Raw genomic sequence first — 21,361 nt, 5'->3', positions numbered from 1 at the left:
TACAGGGGGAGGAGAGGAAGGGGATGAGGGAACCAAAATGATGTGTGATAACCTACCTCACATGTTTTTAAAATCTCCCAAACTAGAATCCTGTTTTTAACTTCCAAAGAAAGTACACATGGGAAGGCAAAAGGCACACAGTGGGGACACCCCCCAACCAAATATAATTTGATTCAGCCTGCTTTGTTTTGCGTGGGTTTTTGTCTTTTGTTTGTTTTAGAGGCATTAAAAAAAAAAAAAAAAAAAAGCACAGAAATGACTTCAACTCTTAGAAATGAAACAAACCAGAGCCCAGTAGGGTTCCATTTTATCAATTCATTTAAAAGTGTGGCCAGAAACAAATTTAAGATAACTTAGAACAGATTTGAGATAATTCATGTGCCAGTGTTGTTTTTAAAATATGTATTCATAAGAAAATCAGCACCACAGTCAGTTTAGAACATTTTCACTCTTTCCCAGAGAAACAGTCGCTATCTTTTCTCATCCCCTACCTCCAGCCCTTGGCAACTACAAGTCTACTTTCTGACTCTGTGAACTTGCTTATTCAGAACATTCTGTGTGGAGTCTCAGGATATGTGGCCCTTTATTTTTGTCATTAATAAGGGTTTGTCAGCATTCATTTGTTTGAGTGACACTTGGGGAGGCCTCTACTTTTTTGCTGCTATGTACAATTTAGCTATAAACAGTAATATACAACATGTGAACATAAGTTTTCAAGTCTTGTACTACCTGGGATTATAATTGCTGAGTCACGTGTGAATTCTGCTTTTGTGAGGAAATGCAACCAAATGCTTTTCTAAAGTAGCAGCTACAGTTTCACATTTTTCTTGGCAATGTGTATGTGTTCATTTTCTGTGTCTTTGTACTTAGCATTTCTTTTACTATAGTCATCTTTGTAGATAGGAAATGGTATCTCATTGTAGTTTGACATGCATTTCCTTAATAGCTAATGATGTTGAACATGGTTGGGGTTTGATTTGCTTGTATTTTGGTTTCTTTGTGTAGTCCTGGCTGTTCTGGAACTCACGCTGTAGACCAGGCAGTCCTCAAACTCACAGAGATTTGTTTGCTTCTGCCTCCCAAGTGCTGGGATTAAAGGGTGTGCCCTGATCCCCATTCCCCCTTTTGCCATTCATATGAGAGATATCTGTTAAATAAAAAAATTTAAAGGACAAGCCAGGCTGGTCTTAAACTCAATATGTGGTTGAGGATGACCTTGAATTTCTGACCAATCTGCCTCCACCTTAAGCACAGTGCTGTGATTACTGTTATGTATCACACCCAGTTTTGTTGGCATTGTGGATCAAACCCAGAGCATCCTGTGTGCTAGGCAGGCACTGTACTAGCTGAGCTACATCCCCAGCTCTATTTAGTCACATTTTGGGGTCATTTTTAAAAATGGGTTTTTAAATGATTTTATAGCGAGATTTATTGTTTTAAACTTTGACGTTCAGTGTATGTATTTGCCTTGTTCTGCTGTCCCCAGTGTTACCCCTAAGGAATGTCTTTCTGGTCCCATTGATATATTTTTCTATCTATATGCCACTAACATACTGTTCTGGTTACTGTGGTTTTGTAAAAGATCAAGATGTGTGAACTCTTCAGCTTTGTTCTTTTTCAAGATCATGTTGATTGTTCTTTTCATAGGAACTGTAGAACAACTTCATTAAATTCTTAAAAACAAAACAGAACAAAAAAACCGCTGGGCAGTGGTGGTCCACTTGGAAGGCAGAGGCAGGCAGATCTCTGTGAGTTCAGGGCCAGCCTGGTCTGCAGAACAAGTGCCAGGAGAGCCTCCAAGGCTACACAGAGAAACCCTGTCTTGAACCCCCCAAAGATAATAATTTAAAAACTCCAGACTTGAGGTCAGGCCCCCGCGCTTGTGCTCCTGCACTTGGTGTTCATGTTTGGACATTTGGGCGCATTTGTATGTGTATGTTTGTATAGAGGTGGAGGTTAATACCAGTGCCCTCCTCAGTCATTTCTCTAAGCTATACTTACTAAAGCATTGTCTTTGTAATTCTCTTGCACTTAATTCCTGTTTCCCATCTCAATTAGCTTTTTTTTTTTCTTTGTGTGTGCAGGGTACGTGTGTGCTTATGTTTGCATGCATGTGGAGGCCAGGGTTGATATAGAGTGGCTTCCTTAATCACTTTCCACTTTATTTACTGAGGCAGGGTTTCAGCCTGAACCCCAAATGTTTATGTTTTGGCTTGTCTGTTAATCCAAGGATCCCCTGTATCTCCCAAGCACTGGGATTACATGTGGGCCAACACTCCTGGCAACCTGTTATGTGACTGTTGGGGACTGTGGCCTTCATTTCCATTTACTGTTTGTGCTTTTATCCCAGGAGTCATCTTCCCACCCCTGTGAGACAGGGTTTCCCTGTATAGCTTTGGAGCCTGTCCTGGAACTAGCTCTATAGACCAGGCTGGCCTCCGAGCTCACAGAGATCCACCTGCCTCTCCCTCCTGAGTGCTGGGATTAAAGGTGTGTGCCACCACCACCGGGTGTGATCAGTTCTTAAACTTTCAAAAGAAACATGAGATATGTTTATTTGGGGGACAATTAGAAGCAAGTCTGTGGGGCTAGAGATGGCTCTAGCCAGTTAAGAGCACTGGCTGTTCTTCCAGAGCACCTGGATTTGATTCCCAGAACCCTTGTGGAGGCTGACAACCATCGGTAACTCCAGTTCCAGGGGATCCAATGCTGTCTTCTGGTCTCTCTGGACACTGTATGCAGAAACACTTGGATGTAAAACACCCATAGTATAAAATAAATTAAAATACAGAAAACGTAGCAGCAGCAAAGCTGTGAAAAATTTTACTCATTCTTAGCCAGACTTGAGAACTAGTGTGAACTGTAACTTCAGTGGATAATTATCCACTTAAGGAATAAAAGGCAGACTGATGAGTGTGGCCCTGCTGGCCAGTATTGTAGGTGAAGTAGAAACAGGAGGCTCTCCAGGCTTATTAGCTGCTAGCCAAGCTTTGGGTTCAGTGAGAGACCCTGTGTCAAGAGAACCAAGCAGAAAGAAATAAGCCAGGACACACAGTTTCCTCCTTTGGCCTTAGAATGTGCAGGAGTACACAGTCTGTGCACATGCACCATATAGACTGTTTTAAAAAGGAAGCTGAGGCCAGTGTAGACAGGCTTTGCTTCAAGAGTTTTGAGGTGTATATAGACAGTATAGCAATGTTATGTTGCCTGGAAATTTGTCTAGTGTGGTGTGCCTCTTTTAAAATAGCATGAAATTATATAATCAAAATTAGGTTCAGGTTTTGTAAAGGTGTTACTGAAGATGGTAGGGTCAACACCTGGGCCCTAGCAGTAGCTGTAACAAGCTTGTCAATTTAAAGAGACAAATAATATCAAAAGACAGGAGGGAGAGAGGAGAGAGACTACTGCCTGAGCTGCATCCTCAGGCATATTTATCATTATGTAGGCTGGTATAGCTACATACCTCATATATAGCTGAGTGAAGCCAAGAGGTGGTGGCACATGCCTTTAATCCCAGCACTTCAGGGAAGTAGAGGCAGGTGAATATCTGAGTTCGAGGCCATTCTGGTCTACAAGATGAGTTCCAGAATAGCCAGAACTACACAGAGAAAACCTGCCTCGAAAAACAATCAGACAAACAATTCTTTTTAGAAGTCATTTGGGTACTAGAATTATAGGCATATACCACCATATCTGGCTCACTATTAACTGTATTTTTGGATGAGGGCTACTTTAATTGAAACTTTTAGTGTGTGATCATGATAATAGACACACTGAAAACAACATTACAGGAGAGCTTGAGTCAGAGATGTGACCAGTATAATGTTGTAAATTATAGATTGGGCTAATCTAGTCTTTCTTGAGGCCTTTTGTCTTTAATAACTGTTGAAAGTTGGCTTTATCTTTGTTATTTCTTTAAAATTTGAAGTTTGAAATCAATTAATTTCCATGAATGGTTCCAAATAGAGTCCCTGATTGAGATTCTCATTGGATTTATTTTTTTCTGGAATAATTTCTACATAGGTAGAATACAGAGAAATGGATGAAAGCTTGGCCAACCTCTCAGAAGATGAATATTATTCAGAAGAAGAGAGAAATGCCAAAGCAGAGAAGGAAAAGAAGCTTCCCCCACCACCTCCTCAAGCCCCCCCTGAAGAAGAAAATGAAAGTGAGCCAGAAGAGCCATCTGGTGAGTTGTAGTGACCGACCATGGCTTCTTTTATCTTAGAAATATGAATCACTTGTCTTGCAGTATTATTTATGTCTTCATCTTTGGCTTACATTCTGATTCTGGGGCTCTTTGCTGTGTGCCTTTTTAATGTAGATGTATACATGTATGTATGTGCGCACATGTATACATAGTGCTGCTGGCAATTTTGTGTGTGTATGTGTGTGTTTCTGAAGAAAATAAAGGATGATGATAGATAATAGCAGTGTATGTTGGTTAGAATTAGGAGAAAATAAATGGTTAGGGAAATGTCAAATCCATAGAGCCAGTCCTGTCAGCAACAACTTGAATTCACAGCTTAAAAGTTTTGGTTTTTTTTAGTGTTGTTGTTTTTGTTATGTATGCATACTTGTTAGTAAAAACTTTTTTTCTGGTAAACATACATAAAAACATCCTGAAATTAAAAGGAGCAAGCCTAAGATCTTGTAATTTTTATTTTTGAGCGTTCCAATCAAAGGAATGGTATAAGAAATGGGGAGATGTCCAGTCAGTTAAGTGCTTGCTGCAAGTTCCAGGACCTGAGTTCAATCCCCAACTCCTGTGTAAAAGCTGAGTGTGGTAGCATGAGCCTGTAATATCAGTGCTAAGAAGGCCAGGCAGAGACAGGATTATCATTTAGGTCTGTTGGCTGGCCAGTCTGAAAATAATATGGAGAGTGATTGAGGAAGACGGATGTTGTTGAACTATGGTACCTTTATGCATATTTACAAGTGTGCATCTGCACAAACTGACATGAAATAGAAAAGGCCTTGAAGAGAATCTGATCACATAAGCTTCCTTATGCCTAGCATCTTTTTATTTTTTATCCCGGGTGTTTCTCCTCTTTGATGTTATTGTAAATTACTAGAACTTAAGTTATTTTTTTTTTTAAGTCTACTATTAATGCTGGTATTCCTCTTGAGAGTATTAAAGGTCAAATTGTTAATGTAAATTTAGGTTCAGAGCTTAAATTCTGACTAAAGCTCTTAAAAATAATGTACAATTGAAGTAATTATAAAAATACTTTCTGAAAAAGAAAAAGATAAAATTCTAAGTTCAATTCATCCCAGTATCCGGGGGTTTCCCTAAGGCTTTCTTAAAATAGTTTATCAGTTAACTCCCTATTGGAAGGCCTCTAGTCTGGTGCCTTACCTTTGCACATCCATCTGGAGGCAGCAGAGCCTTCTCTGCACCTCAGCAACACCTTCTCATTGTTGCATTTTCTTCCTGCCCTTCCTAAATCTTGTACTTAGCTTTTTTTTTTTCTTTCTCTCTCTGGAAGTCACTGTGTTAAACCAGGCTGACCTGCCTCTGCCTCTCGAGGTCTGGGATCAAAGGCGTGCACCAACTTGGCTGTGTTTAGCTTTCTTTGTGCAATCTGTATCTCTCTCTCTTCTTTTTGTGCCTCCTTAATATAGTCTTTTTTATTTTTATCTTTTTCTTCTGTTTTTGCTGGTCACTTGTTATTGAAATGCGTGCTATAGCTCATGAGGCTACAGATCCTCAACTTAGGGTTCTTAAGTATTGTACAGTGATGTTCTGATATGTCAGAGGTTGGGTTCTGGTGTGGTAGGGTATTCTGTGGTCCCAGTAAATACGATTTATCTTAGGTACCAACTTGATGTACATTTTCTTTGTCCTTTAAAAATTTAAATCAAGCCTTGGATTTTATATGTTTGTGTGTGTTTTATTACATAAATAACAGGCACTGGTCCTACAGAATGTGTCTTGAAGGGATTTGGAGGCCCTGTCTTTACTCCATTATGTTAAAACAATCCAGTGCTTTAGTATAAAGGAGTCTTAGTAATTTTGGGATAGTTAGATTTTTTTGTTTTTGTTTTTCTAAACAGTTTCTCTGTATTGCTTTGGAGCTTGTCCTGGAACTCGCTCTATAGACCAGGCTGGCCTCGAACTCAACAGAGATCCTACCTCTGCCTCCCAAGTGCTGGAACTAAAAGCATGGAAAGTTAGATTTTTTTTTTTTTAAGTTAATTCTAAAATATTTTAAGTGTTGCTTGCTTAATTTTATTCTTACCTACTTTTAAATTTGTTTACAAAATTTTGCTTTGCTTTCTAAAGTGTTAATTTTGTGGGTGTTCCAAAGATAGCTCACATGGTTTGACTGGAGAAGTTCCTTTAATTGAGAATTGGATAGGGAAGCTGGAAGGCAGATTGCAGCCATATTGTAGAGAGCCTGGCTTGACTGGTAGTCTGGTTGGAGGTAGTAACCAAGTTACTTTGGTTTTGTGGAACTGGGTTCTAACTCAGGGTCTCCAGCTAGACAGACATGTATTCTACAAGTCATTTGCCCGCACTTCCCTAGGCTCTCACTGAGGTCCTTTAGAGTACGAGAATAGTACCAAGTTATTTGTTGTAGAAAAGTCAGTCTGTAGAGGGGTCTAACAGCATAGAGAGGGAGGGACATTGGAGAGAGAAAAGTATATGAGAGTTGATTTGAAGTGGGGTGCCTTTCTCATGCTAAGTGATACTTCATCTAGGCACCACAGTTAATTTTTAAAAATGAAAATAAGAGGTGTTTTATTTGTTTGGTGTTATTGGATTAAATTTATTTAGAGGAAGTTCTCTATTTGGACTTAAACATTGTCTCTCCAATTTCTTTGACATTGCACTGTGGCATTATACTCCTTTTAAGAATCAAATGGATACAGATTTTTAAATATTAACTGTTGCTTATATTTAAACCTATATTACTTTGTTTTCTTAAAATTTCCATGTTTTTAATATTTTGTTTAACAAATGATGGTTTTATTTCCTTTCTTAGTATCTTTTCTGTGAAGATTAAGCTTTGTCTTACGTCATACAGACTGCTTGGGAACAAACTGCATTTGGGTGGCATGTATTGGTTAATGGTGGAACTTCTGTAATAGAAGACTCATTCAGTTAACCTTCACTGGTTTAGAGTAATTGCTCCTTGGTTGAAGGAGCTTCTAATAGAAATACACTTTATTTGGAGCTTACCTCAGCTTTTCTCATCTACTTCAGGTCATCGATTGATGTTGTTTGGGCTTTACACTGTTAGCTGCTCTGCTGCTACTAAGCCTTTTGTGTACAGAAGCATCACTTGTCCCCATCCTGCTGCCTTACTAGTTGCTGACTTTACATTTCAGTAGAGCACTTTGCTTAGGACCATAATATACTATTTTGAGTAATAAGCAGCTTTGTTGTGCATATCTTGACATGTATGAAAACTTCAAAATAATAAGCAAAAGCATGTTTAAAATGGGCAACTAGATGCTTTTCCAAGGCTTCTTCAAGTTAAAGAGTATGTGAGCTATTTTCACAGAGGTACCACTTAAACCACTGTTCAATTCTCAGATTAGTTTTATTAGGCATGGTTAGTGGATTGGCAGTTATAATCAATATGTTAAGTATGGGAAGCATTATTTATATCCCTTTTAAAGCCAGATGAAGGTCTCTTTGCAGTAAAGCCAGTTCTTTTGTACTTGGGGAATGTGTGTGTTTGGGGGGAAAAGCTGTTAAATTAGCAAAATTAATTTATGTAATAATCGGTATAGCAAAATGTTTGTGTGCTTTAAATAATCTGGGGGCTGTTGTAATAAACTGACTTAATGGTATCTTAAAAATTCCCTTTGGAATGGAAGTGTAGTTCAGTGGTAGAGCACTTGCCCAGCATAACAGCCCTGGGTTTGCTCTCCAGCACTGCAACCCCCACCCCTACCAAAACAAAAAACAAAAAACAAAACAAAAAAACCCAGGAAGACAAAATGCACATAAAGGGTGTTCAGGAGCTAGGGAGATGGTTCCTTTAGTGAAGTGCTTGCCTTACAAGCAAGCATGAAGACCCTAGTTCAGGTCCCAAACCACCCAGGTATAGTGGTTTATGTCTCTATCTAATCCCAGCACTGGAAAGCAAAAGACAGGATTCCTGAGACTTGCCAGCAGTCTAGCAATCTAAATGAATTAACAAGTTCTAGGTTCAGTGAGATGAAAAATAAAGAGAAGACTGCTAGGCATAGTGAGAGATGCCTTTAGTCCTAGCACTTTGGAAAGTAGAGCCAGATAGATCTCAGTGAATTCAAGGCTAGCCAGGGCTGCAAAGTGAGGAAACTCACCCAACTATTACTCCCGCAAAAAGAGGGAAGAAAGGAAGAGAACAGTTGAGGATGATACACAAAAATACCCAAAAAATAAATTAAAAGGTATACCCAACCTAGATTAGTGAAAATACTAAATAATCTAAAAACAAATATAGGAATGTTATGATTAGAAGAATTTAATTTGTTTCATTGACATTGGATCACAAGTGCTATTATAATTAAAATAAGTGACAAAAATTGATAAACATTTTATTAATTGATTATTCAGTGTAACAAAAATCTAAAAGGTGGAATCTTCCTTATTAGTGGAGGACAGAATTCAAAGGACAATTCATGGAAGTCAGTTCTTGTCTTCTACCATGTATTTCCTGGAATTGAACTCAGGTTGTTAGATTGGCAACACGTGCCTTTACTCTGAGCCATCTCCCTGGCCCTGAAGAAGAGCTGGCAGCTGATTTCTTATTTCCTTTGTAATAGGACCTCGTACAGTCCAAGCTCATTCTGGACTCACTATGTTAAGGCCATGGTTGAACTTGTTTATCATCCTGCTTGAACTTCCACAAACTGGATTATAGGCATACATCATTATACTCAGCTGGTTTTCTGTAAAAGAAAAGGAGAAAACAGGCCAATGGGATGGCTCATCGTATAAATTCCTTGCTATCTGTGCAAACCTGGTGATGACCTGGTGTAGACCTACCTGGTCTACAATAGTGAGTTCCAGTACAGCCAGAACTATGTGGAAAGACCATGTCTTAAAACAAAAACAAAGCCTGGAGAGACTTAGAAGCAGAAAGTGTGGAGAGTACAGGGTTTGTATGTAATACAGAGGTAAAATTTTTAAAAATTAAAATGGAGCTGGGAGGTGGTCCAGGCCTTTAATCCCAGCACTCAGAGGAAGAGGCAGGTGGATCTCTTTGAATTCCAGGACCTGCCGGGCTACATCGAAACACCACCCTGTTTCAAAACCAAAACAGAACAAAGCAAAAAACATTCAAGAAGCTGGTGATAAGGTCTTCTTCTGCTCTGGAAACACCTGTGGTGGATCTTTGAGTTTGAGCCAGGCTGATCTACAGAGTAAGTTCCAGGACAGCCAGGGCTACACAGAGAAACCCTGTCTCATAAAACAAAACAAAATGGTAAAGATGAGACTACAGAAAATAAGATTCCTCCAAATGCAGTAGTTCCTTATTTACTTTATTCAACACACAACAACTGTTACAACTAATTGTAATCCTTTGTTGGAGGTGTAGTTCTGGAGTCTTAAGAATTGAAAAAATAAGACCAGATTCTCCCATGGTATTCAATCCAAAGGGCTACAGATAATAGCAGCTGGCTTGGCTGTAGGAGTGAAGCAGCACAACAAGTGTTTAAGGAAAAGTGTACTGAGAATCCAGAAATTTATTTTCTAAAGTGGTAGATAAAATTGTTTGAAATTATTTGTATCAGATTATGTATATAATCTGTTTTTAAGTAATATATATTTGTAGAATGTCAGAATCTAATGAAGGAGCATATGTATTACCTTGATGAGGTCATTTTTATGATGAGAATACCTAACACCTATTCTTGGCATTTTTCAAGAATATACAGCTTTATTGTTACTTACTGTAGTCACTGTGTTTCATAGATTTTTGTTTTACGAGGCAGGGTTTCTCTATAGCTCTGTAGACCAGGCTGTCCTGGAACTCATAGATCCATCCGCCTCTGCCTTTTGGTGCTATTAAAGGCATGATCCTCACTGCCTGGCTGTACCATAGATCTTTTAGAAATTGTTTGCAAGCTAATGTTTCTGCCCCAGGAACATTGGATTTTGTAAATTTTGCATTAAATATGAAGAGTTGATGTTAGGTTTTTGTGAAGTAGTTCTAGATTCTTGATTTTTGAAATGTTAATTGTTTTTGATTGGTAAGAACCATTGGATTCTATGTTTGGCCTTAGAGAGATTGCCCTGCTTTCTTAATGAATGGCTTTATTTTGTTTTGATTTTTCAAAATAGTAATTTTAGCTGAGCAACTTTGTTTAATGACTTTGAATCCTCTTTGCTACCATCATTTATTTGATCTGATCACATTGTAATATACCACTGGGGTAATTTGTCTGTGACTGTGAAGACTCCATTGAGAAAATGTAAACTCTACCATTATGTATGAACATGTTGTATTAAGTACAAGTTTGAACTAGGAATAGAACAAATTAATATTTTAGTCAGAAAAAAAGAGGTCAGCTTATAGCCTACATAGATGCTTTTAGAAACTGGAAGTCATTTTTAGTACCTCATTGTCAAATATGTGCACCTGGGTATAAAGTAGGATAGTAACTTTCTAGTATGGAATGTGTTACAGTGGTACTTTTAATAATGGCCAGAATAAAATTTGATGCTGTCCATTTTAAAAACAGTTAAATAAGAAAAGTAAGCCTTGTTTTTCACTGCCCAGACACATCTGAAGCTTGTAACTAGACAATGTAACAGAATCTGAATTACATATTTTCTTTGGAGCATTTTGAAACCTACACTATGAATCAAGACTTTGCACAAAAATAGGGGACAGAAAAATCCCTACTGTGGAATGTGGGTAGTGTGTGAAAATAGTCTTCTGTTGATTTCTGAAAGGTTTGCTTTCCTCCGCAGCTTACCGTGTATTAACTTCTTACATTGTTTCCATGGTTCCTGCTGCTTCTGACTTCTGTTCCTTCTGGCAGGTGCCATGAAGTTCTAGACAGATCCTGTCAGTACCCTTTCTTACTTAATAATAGACATTATGAAGGTTGCTTGTTTTTAGTTCATTTTTTCAATGATGGCATAATGGGATTGCTATTCCAATTGAAACTTGTGAATTTTATTTATATTGTTCAAATGCTGACTGTAATTGGCACCCTAGAGACCGTCAAAGGCCTCTAGTGTGCTTGAAGATTCTGGCTATTTTTTGTTACCTCTATGAACCTTGTTTACTTTGTTTTGCGTTTATTCTAACAAACATAGGTCATTTATTCTGCACAAAATTGGGTTAAATAGGCAGTGGGAAAGAACTGTATTGAGTTTATTTATTTAATGATGCTTTAGATTGTTTTTACTTATGAGTGTGTGTCTCTCTGTATGGACATGTATATTTGGTTGCCTTAAGGTGAGAAGAGGGTATCAGATCCCCTGTAACTGGAGTTACAGGCAGTTATGAGTCACTTAATGTGGAAACCTTTATCTCCAGCCTCTTGAATGATTTTTTGCTTGTTCTTGTTGGTGTTAGGTTTTTGGTTTGTTGTTTGTGTGTTTAAGACAGGACCTTTCTGTGTAGCCCTGGCCAACATGGAACTCACTATGTAGAGCAGGCCATCCTGGAATTCAGCCTGCCTATGCTGGGATTAAAGGCATGCCACCATCATGCCCAACTTGTGAATGGTGTTTTTAAAGCTATTTCTTAAAATGGAGATAGCAGAAAGGTAGTACAAAGTAGTGATGATCACTCTAATTTTTTTTTTTTTTTTTTAATTTTATGTGCATGTGCCTATGTGGCACAGAACAGGGCAAGTATGCAGGCATCCATTTTCTTAATCCACCATGTGGGTTCCTTGGGTCAAACTCAGGTCATCACATGTGGGAACAAGTGCCTTTACTCACTTAGCTGTAGTTCTGCCCACTTCCTTAGTTTTTAACCTTTGATTAGCTAGTCTCTGTTAGTTGGTTCGATTTTGAAGTTATGGGTTTGCTTACTCTCCTAAGATCAATCATGCATTTATTTATAAGCTCAAACTTGTTGAGCCTCTATTTTCATGTAGGTTTAAAATCTTAAATTCATTTTTCCTTCTGTCTTTTATTCTTTTTCAGCCATCTTTATAATATTTACATTTTAGCTTTATCTGTTTCTATTTTATCTATTGCATTACCATTCTCCTTAATTAAAACAGAGTAATCTTTAAAGTCCTTTATCCTTTCTATGCCCTCATATGCACAGCCTTTTTAATTTGTAAATCTTGTCCTCTTACTCATTTTGTTACAAGTTATTTCACTTCACATATAAATGATTTTGTTGACATTTAATTGCATTTTCTAGGCCATTCTTCTTCCAAGACATCTGTTACAAAGTGGTCAGATCAGTTTAATTAAAATACAGTATTACTGTTTTTTGTTTTTGTTTGGTTTTGTTAAAGATCAGTTTTCTTCCATTAGTGCTAAGGTCAAGTTTAGTTATGACTAGATATTACCATCTGCAAAGTTCATACTGGAGAAACATATAGTCGAGTCACAAAAATAGTTGTGGGAAGCTATCATAATGTTTTAAATAGGCTTATAGATTTTTTAGGACCACGTTCATAGCTCTTCTCTGCCAAATGTGACCTGTGGGCTACTAACTGGATATAACTAGAGCTTGGCCATCTTTGCCTGATCCCCCACTGCTGTTCTAGACCATCTCCTTAGCTGAGTGTGTACTATGCCATCCTTTGCACATACCACATCTGATTTTCTCCCTGCCTCTGAATGCTTTGTGTTATGAGTAGTTTCCCCACCGGCCTGGTCCCACTGTTGCACCAGCCCCAAATAACACACGGAGACGCTGTATTAGATATAATTCTTTTGTCCTGTTACTAGTTTCTTATGGGCTAGCTCTGTCTTAAATATTAACCCATTTCTATTAATCTAAGTATTTCCACGTGGTCTTATCTTCACTGGAGAGAGAACCAGGTGTACTACCCTGTAGGTCCTCCATCCTGAATTTCCTCCCTACTACTTTATCCTCCTTGTCTCCTAGTCCCGCCTATCTTGCTTTCCTATTGGTCAACATTGCTTTATTCATTAACCAATACAAGAAATAAATTTTCAGAATGACATCTCAGTCTATCCAAATACCTCGGAACCCATACAGAAAATCATCCCTGACCCTCGAGTCTGTTAGCTTAGTTCATTTTTTAAAGTTGCTTTGTGAATATTTTTCATTTTTCTTCAAACAGATTAAGCTCTTTTAAAGCAGAAATTCTACCCTATTTTTGCTTTGGTGCTTAGCAGTTTTGGGATAAATATCCATTAAACATCAAATATAAAATTATGAAACCCAAAATTTCACTGATTGTTAATAAAGTGGAGGTTTTTGTGTTCAAGGAAGAGTTTTACCTTTTTTATTTCTTTCTTTTTTTGTTAAGCCAGGGTTTCTTTATATTGCTTTAGAACCTGTCCTGGAACTTGATACTTGATTTGTAGACCTGCTTTGCCTCCCGAGTGCTGGGATCCAAGGTGTGCACCACCAACACCTGGCTTTTTTGTTTGTTTTGTTTAAATTTTGAAATACCTGTTTCTTATTACCAATCTAATTGTCAAGGTCAACATGAGATGACTAGATTGACAGTCATTAGTCTTCCAAAAAAAGTATTTTTTTTCCAAGAAGACTTAGAAGTTTATCAAGATATTTAGAATGTAATTCCAAGAAACTAGTCAAAATAAGAAGTTCCTGGTATCAACAAAGTGGGGATTTTCACCTCCCTATATTTGAATATTTGAAGGTCAACACTGCCTTCTGTTTAAGATTTTAGAAAAATGGTCCCTTGGGTATTTGAATCAAGATAAGGAGTCTAGTGATGGAACTGGAGCACTGAAAGATAGTTACACAGATGCTACAGATGATAAGCCAAAGAAAGACTGATTCTCGATTTTGAGAAGCCGTGCATGCTTGAGGAATTCTTTTTTTGCACGCTTGTGCACTGCACATATAGTGGTTGAGATGAAAACTGAAGGCTGTGGCACCAGAAAAGCTACTTTTGAGTATTTTCATTGTTTATCTTGAATTTGTATTTATTAAAGATAACTATGCTTGCTTGTTTTCATGTCAGAGTCTCAAGCTGGAGAATCCCAGATCAGATGAATAAGACATTTTATGTATGTTAAATGTTACTTGAATGGAAAGTTAGCTGTTAGTGTTTGTATCTGTACCATGATGAAGAAAATGAGCTGCATGTAATAGTCGGTGATTGTAGTTCCAACACTGAAACTTGTAAAGGAGGGTTATTGTGTAGACCCTGACTCGAGAGTTCATCCAGAATACTAATAAAGACATCTGGCAGGGCTTGGACTGTAACACAAATTGGCAGAGTACTTTCTAGCAGCTGAAAGCAGGAGCAGTTTAAATCCATCCTCCAATATGTATCAAGTTCAAGGCCAGCCTGGAATACATGAGAGCCTGTCTTAAATAAATAGATTGCTGGGCTGGGAATACAATAATGATGGAATACTTGCCTAGCATGTGTGAGGCCATAGGTTCAGGTCCCAGCATTGCAAAACAAGCAAACAAACAAAACACTTGTTGTGCTAGGCATGTAGCCCAACATTGTAACTTTTCACTTAGTCATGGCGCAAATATAACCAATCACTTGGAAGGGACCAGCAGGTAGATCAGAAATATAGTTGTCTTCAGCTGCACAATAGCAAATGGTCACTTAAAAAAAAAAAAAGAAAAGAAAACAAGATTTCTTAGCTCCTTTGAAAAGTGGTTAAATATACCACAAATACATTATAGTTAGAAACTAACCACATCCTTTCACTTCTAACAAAATAAACTTTGAGGCCAGGAGATAAATCTTAGTAAGCATATTTTAGTTTTGTTTCCCATCAATTCTATTTGTTTGGATTTGGTTTCTCTGTGTAGCTTTGGCTGTCCTGGAACTCACTGTGTAGACCAGGCAGAGATCACCTGCCTTTGCCTCCTGAGTGCTGAGATTAAAGACTGCCCAGCTATTTTCTGTCATTTCTTATGCTGTATTACCTTTTGAACTCTTAATTCTTTGCCTAAGTAATACCTTGAATGAAAGAGCTTTTAAAACTATTTCCAGGATTTTGATAGCTTCTACATTTATTCTATATGTTGTTATCAATTAACAGGATCTTTTTAAGATCAGAATTTTCTGTGTAGACCAGGCTGGGCTTGAACTTGCCATCTTCCTACTTCAGCCTTTCAAGCATGCACTACTATACCTGGCTCAATTAGTGTCCTTATAAGATTTTTAAAATGTTTTAAAAGCAGAAGCAAGAAAGCAAGACTGTTTTATTCTTTTGTTATGATATTCTTTGAAACATGATAATCACAAGTAAGAAATGTGTCTTTTTATTGTTGTTGTTAGTACCATTGACAGTAGAAAAACAAGAGATGAGCTACTTGTAGCTTAAACAAATGTGCTTCTTGTATGGCATGTAGTCGGAGAAAGGGAAATGATAGGAATAGGAAGAGTGGAATAATTGAGCTCAATGGCCAGTTGAAAGTGCTTTTGTTTTTCTGTTAGGCTTTTTGTTGTTGTGTTTAGTATGAAATTTTTGCCAAGTTCGGAACATTGTTTGAGAGAGAACGTTAATGTTTTTATTTTGGATTTTTTGGTGTTTTGGGGGTTTTGTGTTTTTTTTTTTTTTTTTTTTTTTTTTTTTTGTTGTTGTTGTTACTGTTGTTTGTTTCTGTATTTTGAAACAGTTTCTCTGTGTAGTGCTGGCTCTCCTGGAACTCTGTAGATCAGGCTGACCTTGAACTCACAGAGATCCACCTGCCTCTGCCTACTCAGATTAAAGGTGTGCACTACCACCGCCTGTCTTAAAAAGTTATTCTTAAACTGTATTTGTTTACTGTTATAACCCCTTTCTCTCTCTTTTTAAAAAATATGATTTAATATTCTGATCTACTCTGGTTCAGTTGGGAAATTCAACAATGAGAACATTTTTTTTTTTTTTTTTTTTTTTAAACCCACAGTACTTTTAGGAATAAAAGATCATACCAAGAGTGAACATTTCTGATTTAAATTGTAGGGCCTTTGTTCTCAAGATTAGTTTGCATATTAGGTTTAGCATTTGGATCTTCTTGATGGGAGATGTCATTCTGTATATGTTTCTCATACTGGTTAATGAATAAAGCACTGTTGGCCAATAGGAAAGGAAGATAGGAGGGACTAGGAGACAAGGAGGAAATAGGAAGTAGGAAGGAGGAGTCAAGATGGAGAATCTGGAGAGAATAGAACTGCCAGCCCCCTCTCGTTGGTAAGACCACATGGAAATACATAGAAATGGGTTAATACTTAAGACAGAGCTAGCAATAAGAAACTAGTAATGGACCAACAGCATAATATCAAATACAAAGTCTCGGTGTATTATTTGGGGTTGGCGCGGCGGGACAAGACCAGGCGGCGGGCGGAAAAACCCGTACTCTTACATCTTCTCATCATGCTTATGTGCTGTTTCCTTGGGGCACTAAACAACAAATCATACACATTGTATTTGTCTAAGCAGAAAAACCATCTAGAACCTAGTGAGTCCTTTAGATGAGCATAGGAAAATAATCTTTAGAACAGTGTCCACCATCTGCGGGCACATTCTATTGTCAGAAGTCACTGTTTGTGTTTCATAGACCTGGAACAATTTTATAAGGGCTAAAATTGTTTGCCTGTACTGTACCCTTAAACTCAGTTCTGGACTTTTGTGTGGGGATAGTTTAAATTGTCTAATGAAGTTTGTCTAAGTTCAGATCACTGGGAGATTGTGTTTTCCTATTTCCAAAGGCCACATTGTGATCTACCAGCAGTATACCAGGGGCTTGGAAACTTAAGATCATGTTGTCTTTGTCTGTCTTGGTGATAGATTGTAAAAGACAGTCTGTTGATGATATTTTCTGATTGAATTTAAAGCTTTGATTCTTGAAGTTCTAAACAGTACCATCTAGGAGAATTTTTCTAAAGCAGGGCTTAGTATGTCATTTAAGGTAGAAGTTCCCCTATGATGTTGCCCGAGTCTCTCCATCCTCCCACAAGTGTGTGTCTGTCTGCAGTTTGGCCTCTGACTACATGATATCTTTACTGAGGAAGCACTGGCATACTGGCATGTTCAGTCCAGTCTTATCTACCATGTATGATAAACAAAACTACTGTTGATGCTGAATCTTTTAGTTATATCCCTGCTTTGATGAGGACAGGATTTTTTTTTTTTTAACTAAGATTGTCAGTCATTTGTTTGTTGTCCTTTTAGATTTTTGATGCAGTTTAAGGTCCTATAGTCCATGTCAAACATTCTCAGTCTAGCAACAGTTAGTTAAAAGATATTGGAATCCATCTCTGGTCCCATGCAGACTTACTCAGCAAGACTGGTAGCAAGAATTTAGGGATTAGAAATACTATGTACTTTGTTCTACTGCCTTTCAATAAGGATCAGCATGTGAAGTTGAAATTTCCTGACCGGAATTTGAAAGATGATGTAATACTCTGGGCCTTGATTCCAGAAGGAGCTCTCTGATGCAGGTTTACTAGTTGGTGATAAATTCTTGAGTCGCCAACTAGTAGACCTTTTATGTCCAGATATTATCTTAATTTATGGAGTAAGGTCCCTGAGTTCTCCTCTTTCCTTCCACAGGGCAAGCAGGAGGACTTCAAGACGACAGTTCTGGAGGGTATGGAGACGGCCAAGCATCAGGTGAGGGTGGCATTAGATGCTTGCCACTTTAGCAAGAGCCGCCAAGCCAGGGAGTGATTGATGCTTGCAAGTGTTTTTGGCTATGGTATTCTTATTGTAGCCAGAAGCACAGGGGTAATGTAACCCACAGGACAGAGTAGTGTAAGTAGAAAGTGTAGCCAGAACAAAGGCAAGCAGTCTCTATTGAAGTCCTCAGGCCGATCTCAGCCCTCCATTCTTCTTCATGTTTTTGAGGAGATGGCGGGTACTTTTCTCGGGAATCATGGGACCTTTAAAGAGAAATGTAGTAGCACTAGATACAGACAAGAAGTCATGGACTAAAGTCTTAAAGCTGAGGTATTTTAGGACTAGACTATAGGTGACATGTTACATAGGTTCGTGTTGGATACTTTTTCCAGTTTTAGTAGGTAATCTCTTTACAGTTGAATTAATTTGTTTCTGGGGTAAAAATCACCCCTTAAAAAAGTGTATTCAAAGGGTTATCTCTTCTCAGACCAAACTATGAACTTTAACTTGGGATTTATAGGGCCATCATTTGGAACAGTTAAGCTTGTTCCAAGAATCTGAAGTAACATGTTTGCGTTTCATTCATCCTTTTTGTCTTTGGAAGGGTATGTGTGTCTGTGTCTGTGTGTATGCCAGGGTCCAGAGCTGGTTTATTTAGACACTTGGATAAAATTAGAGTACATATTACTTACTGTTGAAGGCTGTCTATTTTCATTAAGTACAGATTTGTACAGTGTGTGTCTAGTAGGTTCAGGACATATTTGTGTTTTATTTTGGATCACAGGTAGTTCCTTGGAGATAGAGCAGTTGGCAGTTGGTAGTCAAGGGGATTTGATTTGGATTGTTCAGAGTAGAGATCTTTCTATACTGACCCAAGGACCAGAGGTTTAAATCAGTACATGCTTACCTCAGAGGGGTATATTTCTCTTTCAGAGAGAATGCTTTTATTGAGTGATGCAGGAGATCTTCCTTGAAACTTGATCAGGAACAGCCTTAAAGTCTGAAGCCAAGTTGTTTTGTTGTTTTTTGTTTGTTTTATGAAACATTCCTCTTTGCTTAAATGAACAGACAATGCATTGTATAACAGCAAACTTTGATGTGGAACTGTGGAGCATGATTCTCGGTGTTGCCAGGATGGTGGTGAATGTTGTGAAAGAAACCCAAAGAAGCTTAATGAGTTGGCCAGCAGTGAACCAGAAGCTGTTGGAGTGAAGAACCCGGGGACTTTGCTGTAGACTGTAGACTGTTCTGTTTATTGATAGCAGTATATTTTATACTTACCCTAAAGATAAAAAGTGTAATTATGAGAAGTCATGACTTTGCTTTTCTCTTCCTGTCTTTACTCTTTTTATTTTAAAATCAAGTAGGACTTGATATACTTCTTCTGATTTTAAGGAAGACTTTACTTTCAGCTTGGAATCTAGTTAATTTATCTCTTTTATTTAAAAAATAGAGGCAAATGATATACAGAGGCCTCCTTTCTCTAACTTTTCTGTTACTTAGGCTCATCAAAATGCCATTTGCATCTCATAAAAATCAGGGTAAAATGATTTTGTGACAAAACACTTAAGAATCCTACCTCCCTGCTTCATTCTTTTCTAGTTGACTAAGCCTGCAAAATTTAGGTTGTTCCTTTAAAAAAGAAGGTTTATATGTTTTTAGAGACAGCATCAGATGATCAGAAAGGACATTGTAGTTCAGGGTAATTGCAGTCTGGAAGGAAAGCTATTCTAGAACTGTGTAAGGGGTGAGGGATAGTACTGAAGCTGGGTAGACTGGGGCTTTTTAAAAGTTTAGACAACATCTATGTAACTTTCTGAATTCTAGAATAATAGATTGTATTAAGTGCACCCAAACACAGAAGTGGAAACTTTTCCAGAGCCAAGTGCAATACATTATCCAAGTCATCAGGGTTCCTGTGAAGGAGATTGGTGTGAGTTTTGATTTGTCTTGTTGGCAGCACTGAGGAGAAGGCCAGGCCTGTACATGGCCATGCTGGGTCTATGCTTTTGAGCAGTCACCCCAGCCCTCACTCTCCAGAGTTCCTAGAGGCTTTCTCAACTTGAGAGCTTGGTTTCGAAGGAATTCTATCAGGAAGATAGAGCTGTAAAGCAATATTGTTTCTGATGTGTTTATACCACTTTTAGTTTCTTTAATTGCATTTGTATAGTATTTTTGATTTCTGATTTAGAGAAGTACTTTGAAATTGCTATGTCAAGTAAATAACTTATCTTAATTGTTACATACTCCTCAGATGCCCCAAGTTAGCCAAATATATGAGAATTTTTGTTTTGTTTTCCCTAAGAACACTTGCAACTTGGAACCAAATGTCATGAAATTTTGGGGGATTTTTTTTTCCATGTAATTTTCCCTGCTGTCATTGAAAAATAATCTGCTGTAGAAATGTTAAGTAATTTACCACTTTTTAAGCATACAGAATATAATACAGTATAGTTAAGAAAGACAATTATTTTTGGCAAGCCAGAAAGGGGTTTTGTTGATGTTTTGTTTGGGTATGTGGTGGGGTTTTGCCATAGCCCAGGTTGACCTCAAATTTATGATCACCCGGCTTTAGCCTCTGGAGTACTGGCATTATGACACAAATCACCATGGTCAGCTGAGAAATGGGAATTTAATGAGGATTTGATAGAGATAGTCATCTTCATGTTAATAGTGCACACCTGAACTATATAGCAGTAATCTATTAAGTATTTGGTTGAAGTACTAAACTGTAATGAGTAGGTAACTGTTCATTATAAGGATTTAAGATATTTTGGGGTTTGACTTTTGTTTTTTGTTCAGTTGCTTTGGTTTTGGGGTAGGGGACAGGGACATCAAAGCTTTATAATAAAAAATTTCTGCCCCTGCTAGCGTTTCCTCCATCTCTACCATCACCTCCTTCTCTTGTATTACGTGCCACCTTATTTTATCCTTAAAGAATATCTAATTGTTTTGACAATCTTTGATTTTGGGTTGAAGTTAGTTAAATAGGATTGTTGGTTTTATTTAGTAATGTACAACACATGGTTTTTGCCCTTACCATCTTGTGCTTCTCTCTGAGAACAGCTATTTTTAATATGTGACCTCTGTTAGCACTGGTTAGTTTTATCTGGACTTTTTGTTAACTCTTTTGTTTCTTTAAGTAGTGATTGTCATTTGGATGTCATCATGGAAACAGATCCTGTAGTAGAATTGCTCCAGTCTAAAAGTTAAATTTGTGTCTGCTGTGTTCTTTCTTTTTAAAAGTTATTATTTTTTATATTACAATCCCAGTTCCTCCTCCCTCCTTTCCTTTTGATCCCCCCACTTCCCCTACCTCCATCCCACCTCCCATCTGCTCCTTGGAGAGGGTAAAGCCTTCCCTAGGAAGTCGACTTAGTTTGTTCCATCATCTCATTGAGACATGACCAAGGAACCGCCCCCACTCCCCCACATACCTGTATCTAGGCCGAGCAAGATATTTCTCCATATAGAATGGGCTCTACTAAGTCAGTTTGTGCATTAGGTTTTGTACCCACTGCCAGTGACCTCATATATTGTCCCAGTCGCACCATTGTCATTTATATTAAGGGAATCGAGTTCGGTCTTCTGCAGCATTCCCATTTGTCAGACTAGAGTTAGTAATCTCTCACTAGTTTAGGTCTCTGC

At 37.9% G+C, this 21,361-nt stretch overlaps 1 protein-coding gene across 2 annotated transcripts in view; it reads left to right on the top strand.

Annotated features, from left to right (window-relative positions):
• Positions 1-21,361, top strand: part of Kdm1a (lysine demethylase 1A) — a 48,063-nt gene that overhangs the window by 2,055 nt on the left and 24,647 nt on the right. Inside the window, exons 2-3 of one of the 2 annotated variants that reach the window (XM_051173760.1) lie at positions 4,024-4,189; positions 17,648-17,707. In XM_051173760.1, coding sequence (XP_051029717.1) covers positions 4,024-4,189; positions 17,648-17,707 — 226 coding nt within the window. The remainder of the gene's footprint in view (positions 1-4,023; positions 4,190-17,647; positions 17,708-21,361) is intronic. The other variant, XM_051173761.1, reaches the window with a different exon arrangement.

Source organism: Phodopus roborovskii, unplaced genomic scaffold, assembly GCF_943737965.1.
Source record: "Phodopus roborovskii unplaced genomic scaffold, PHOROB, whole genome shotgun sequence".
In the NCBI taxonomy this organism is placed as follows: domain Eukaryota; kingdom Metazoa; phylum Chordata; class Mammalia; order Rodentia; family Cricetidae; genus Phodopus; species Phodopus roborovskii.
This window is presented reverse-complemented; position numbering and strand designations above follow the sequence as displayed.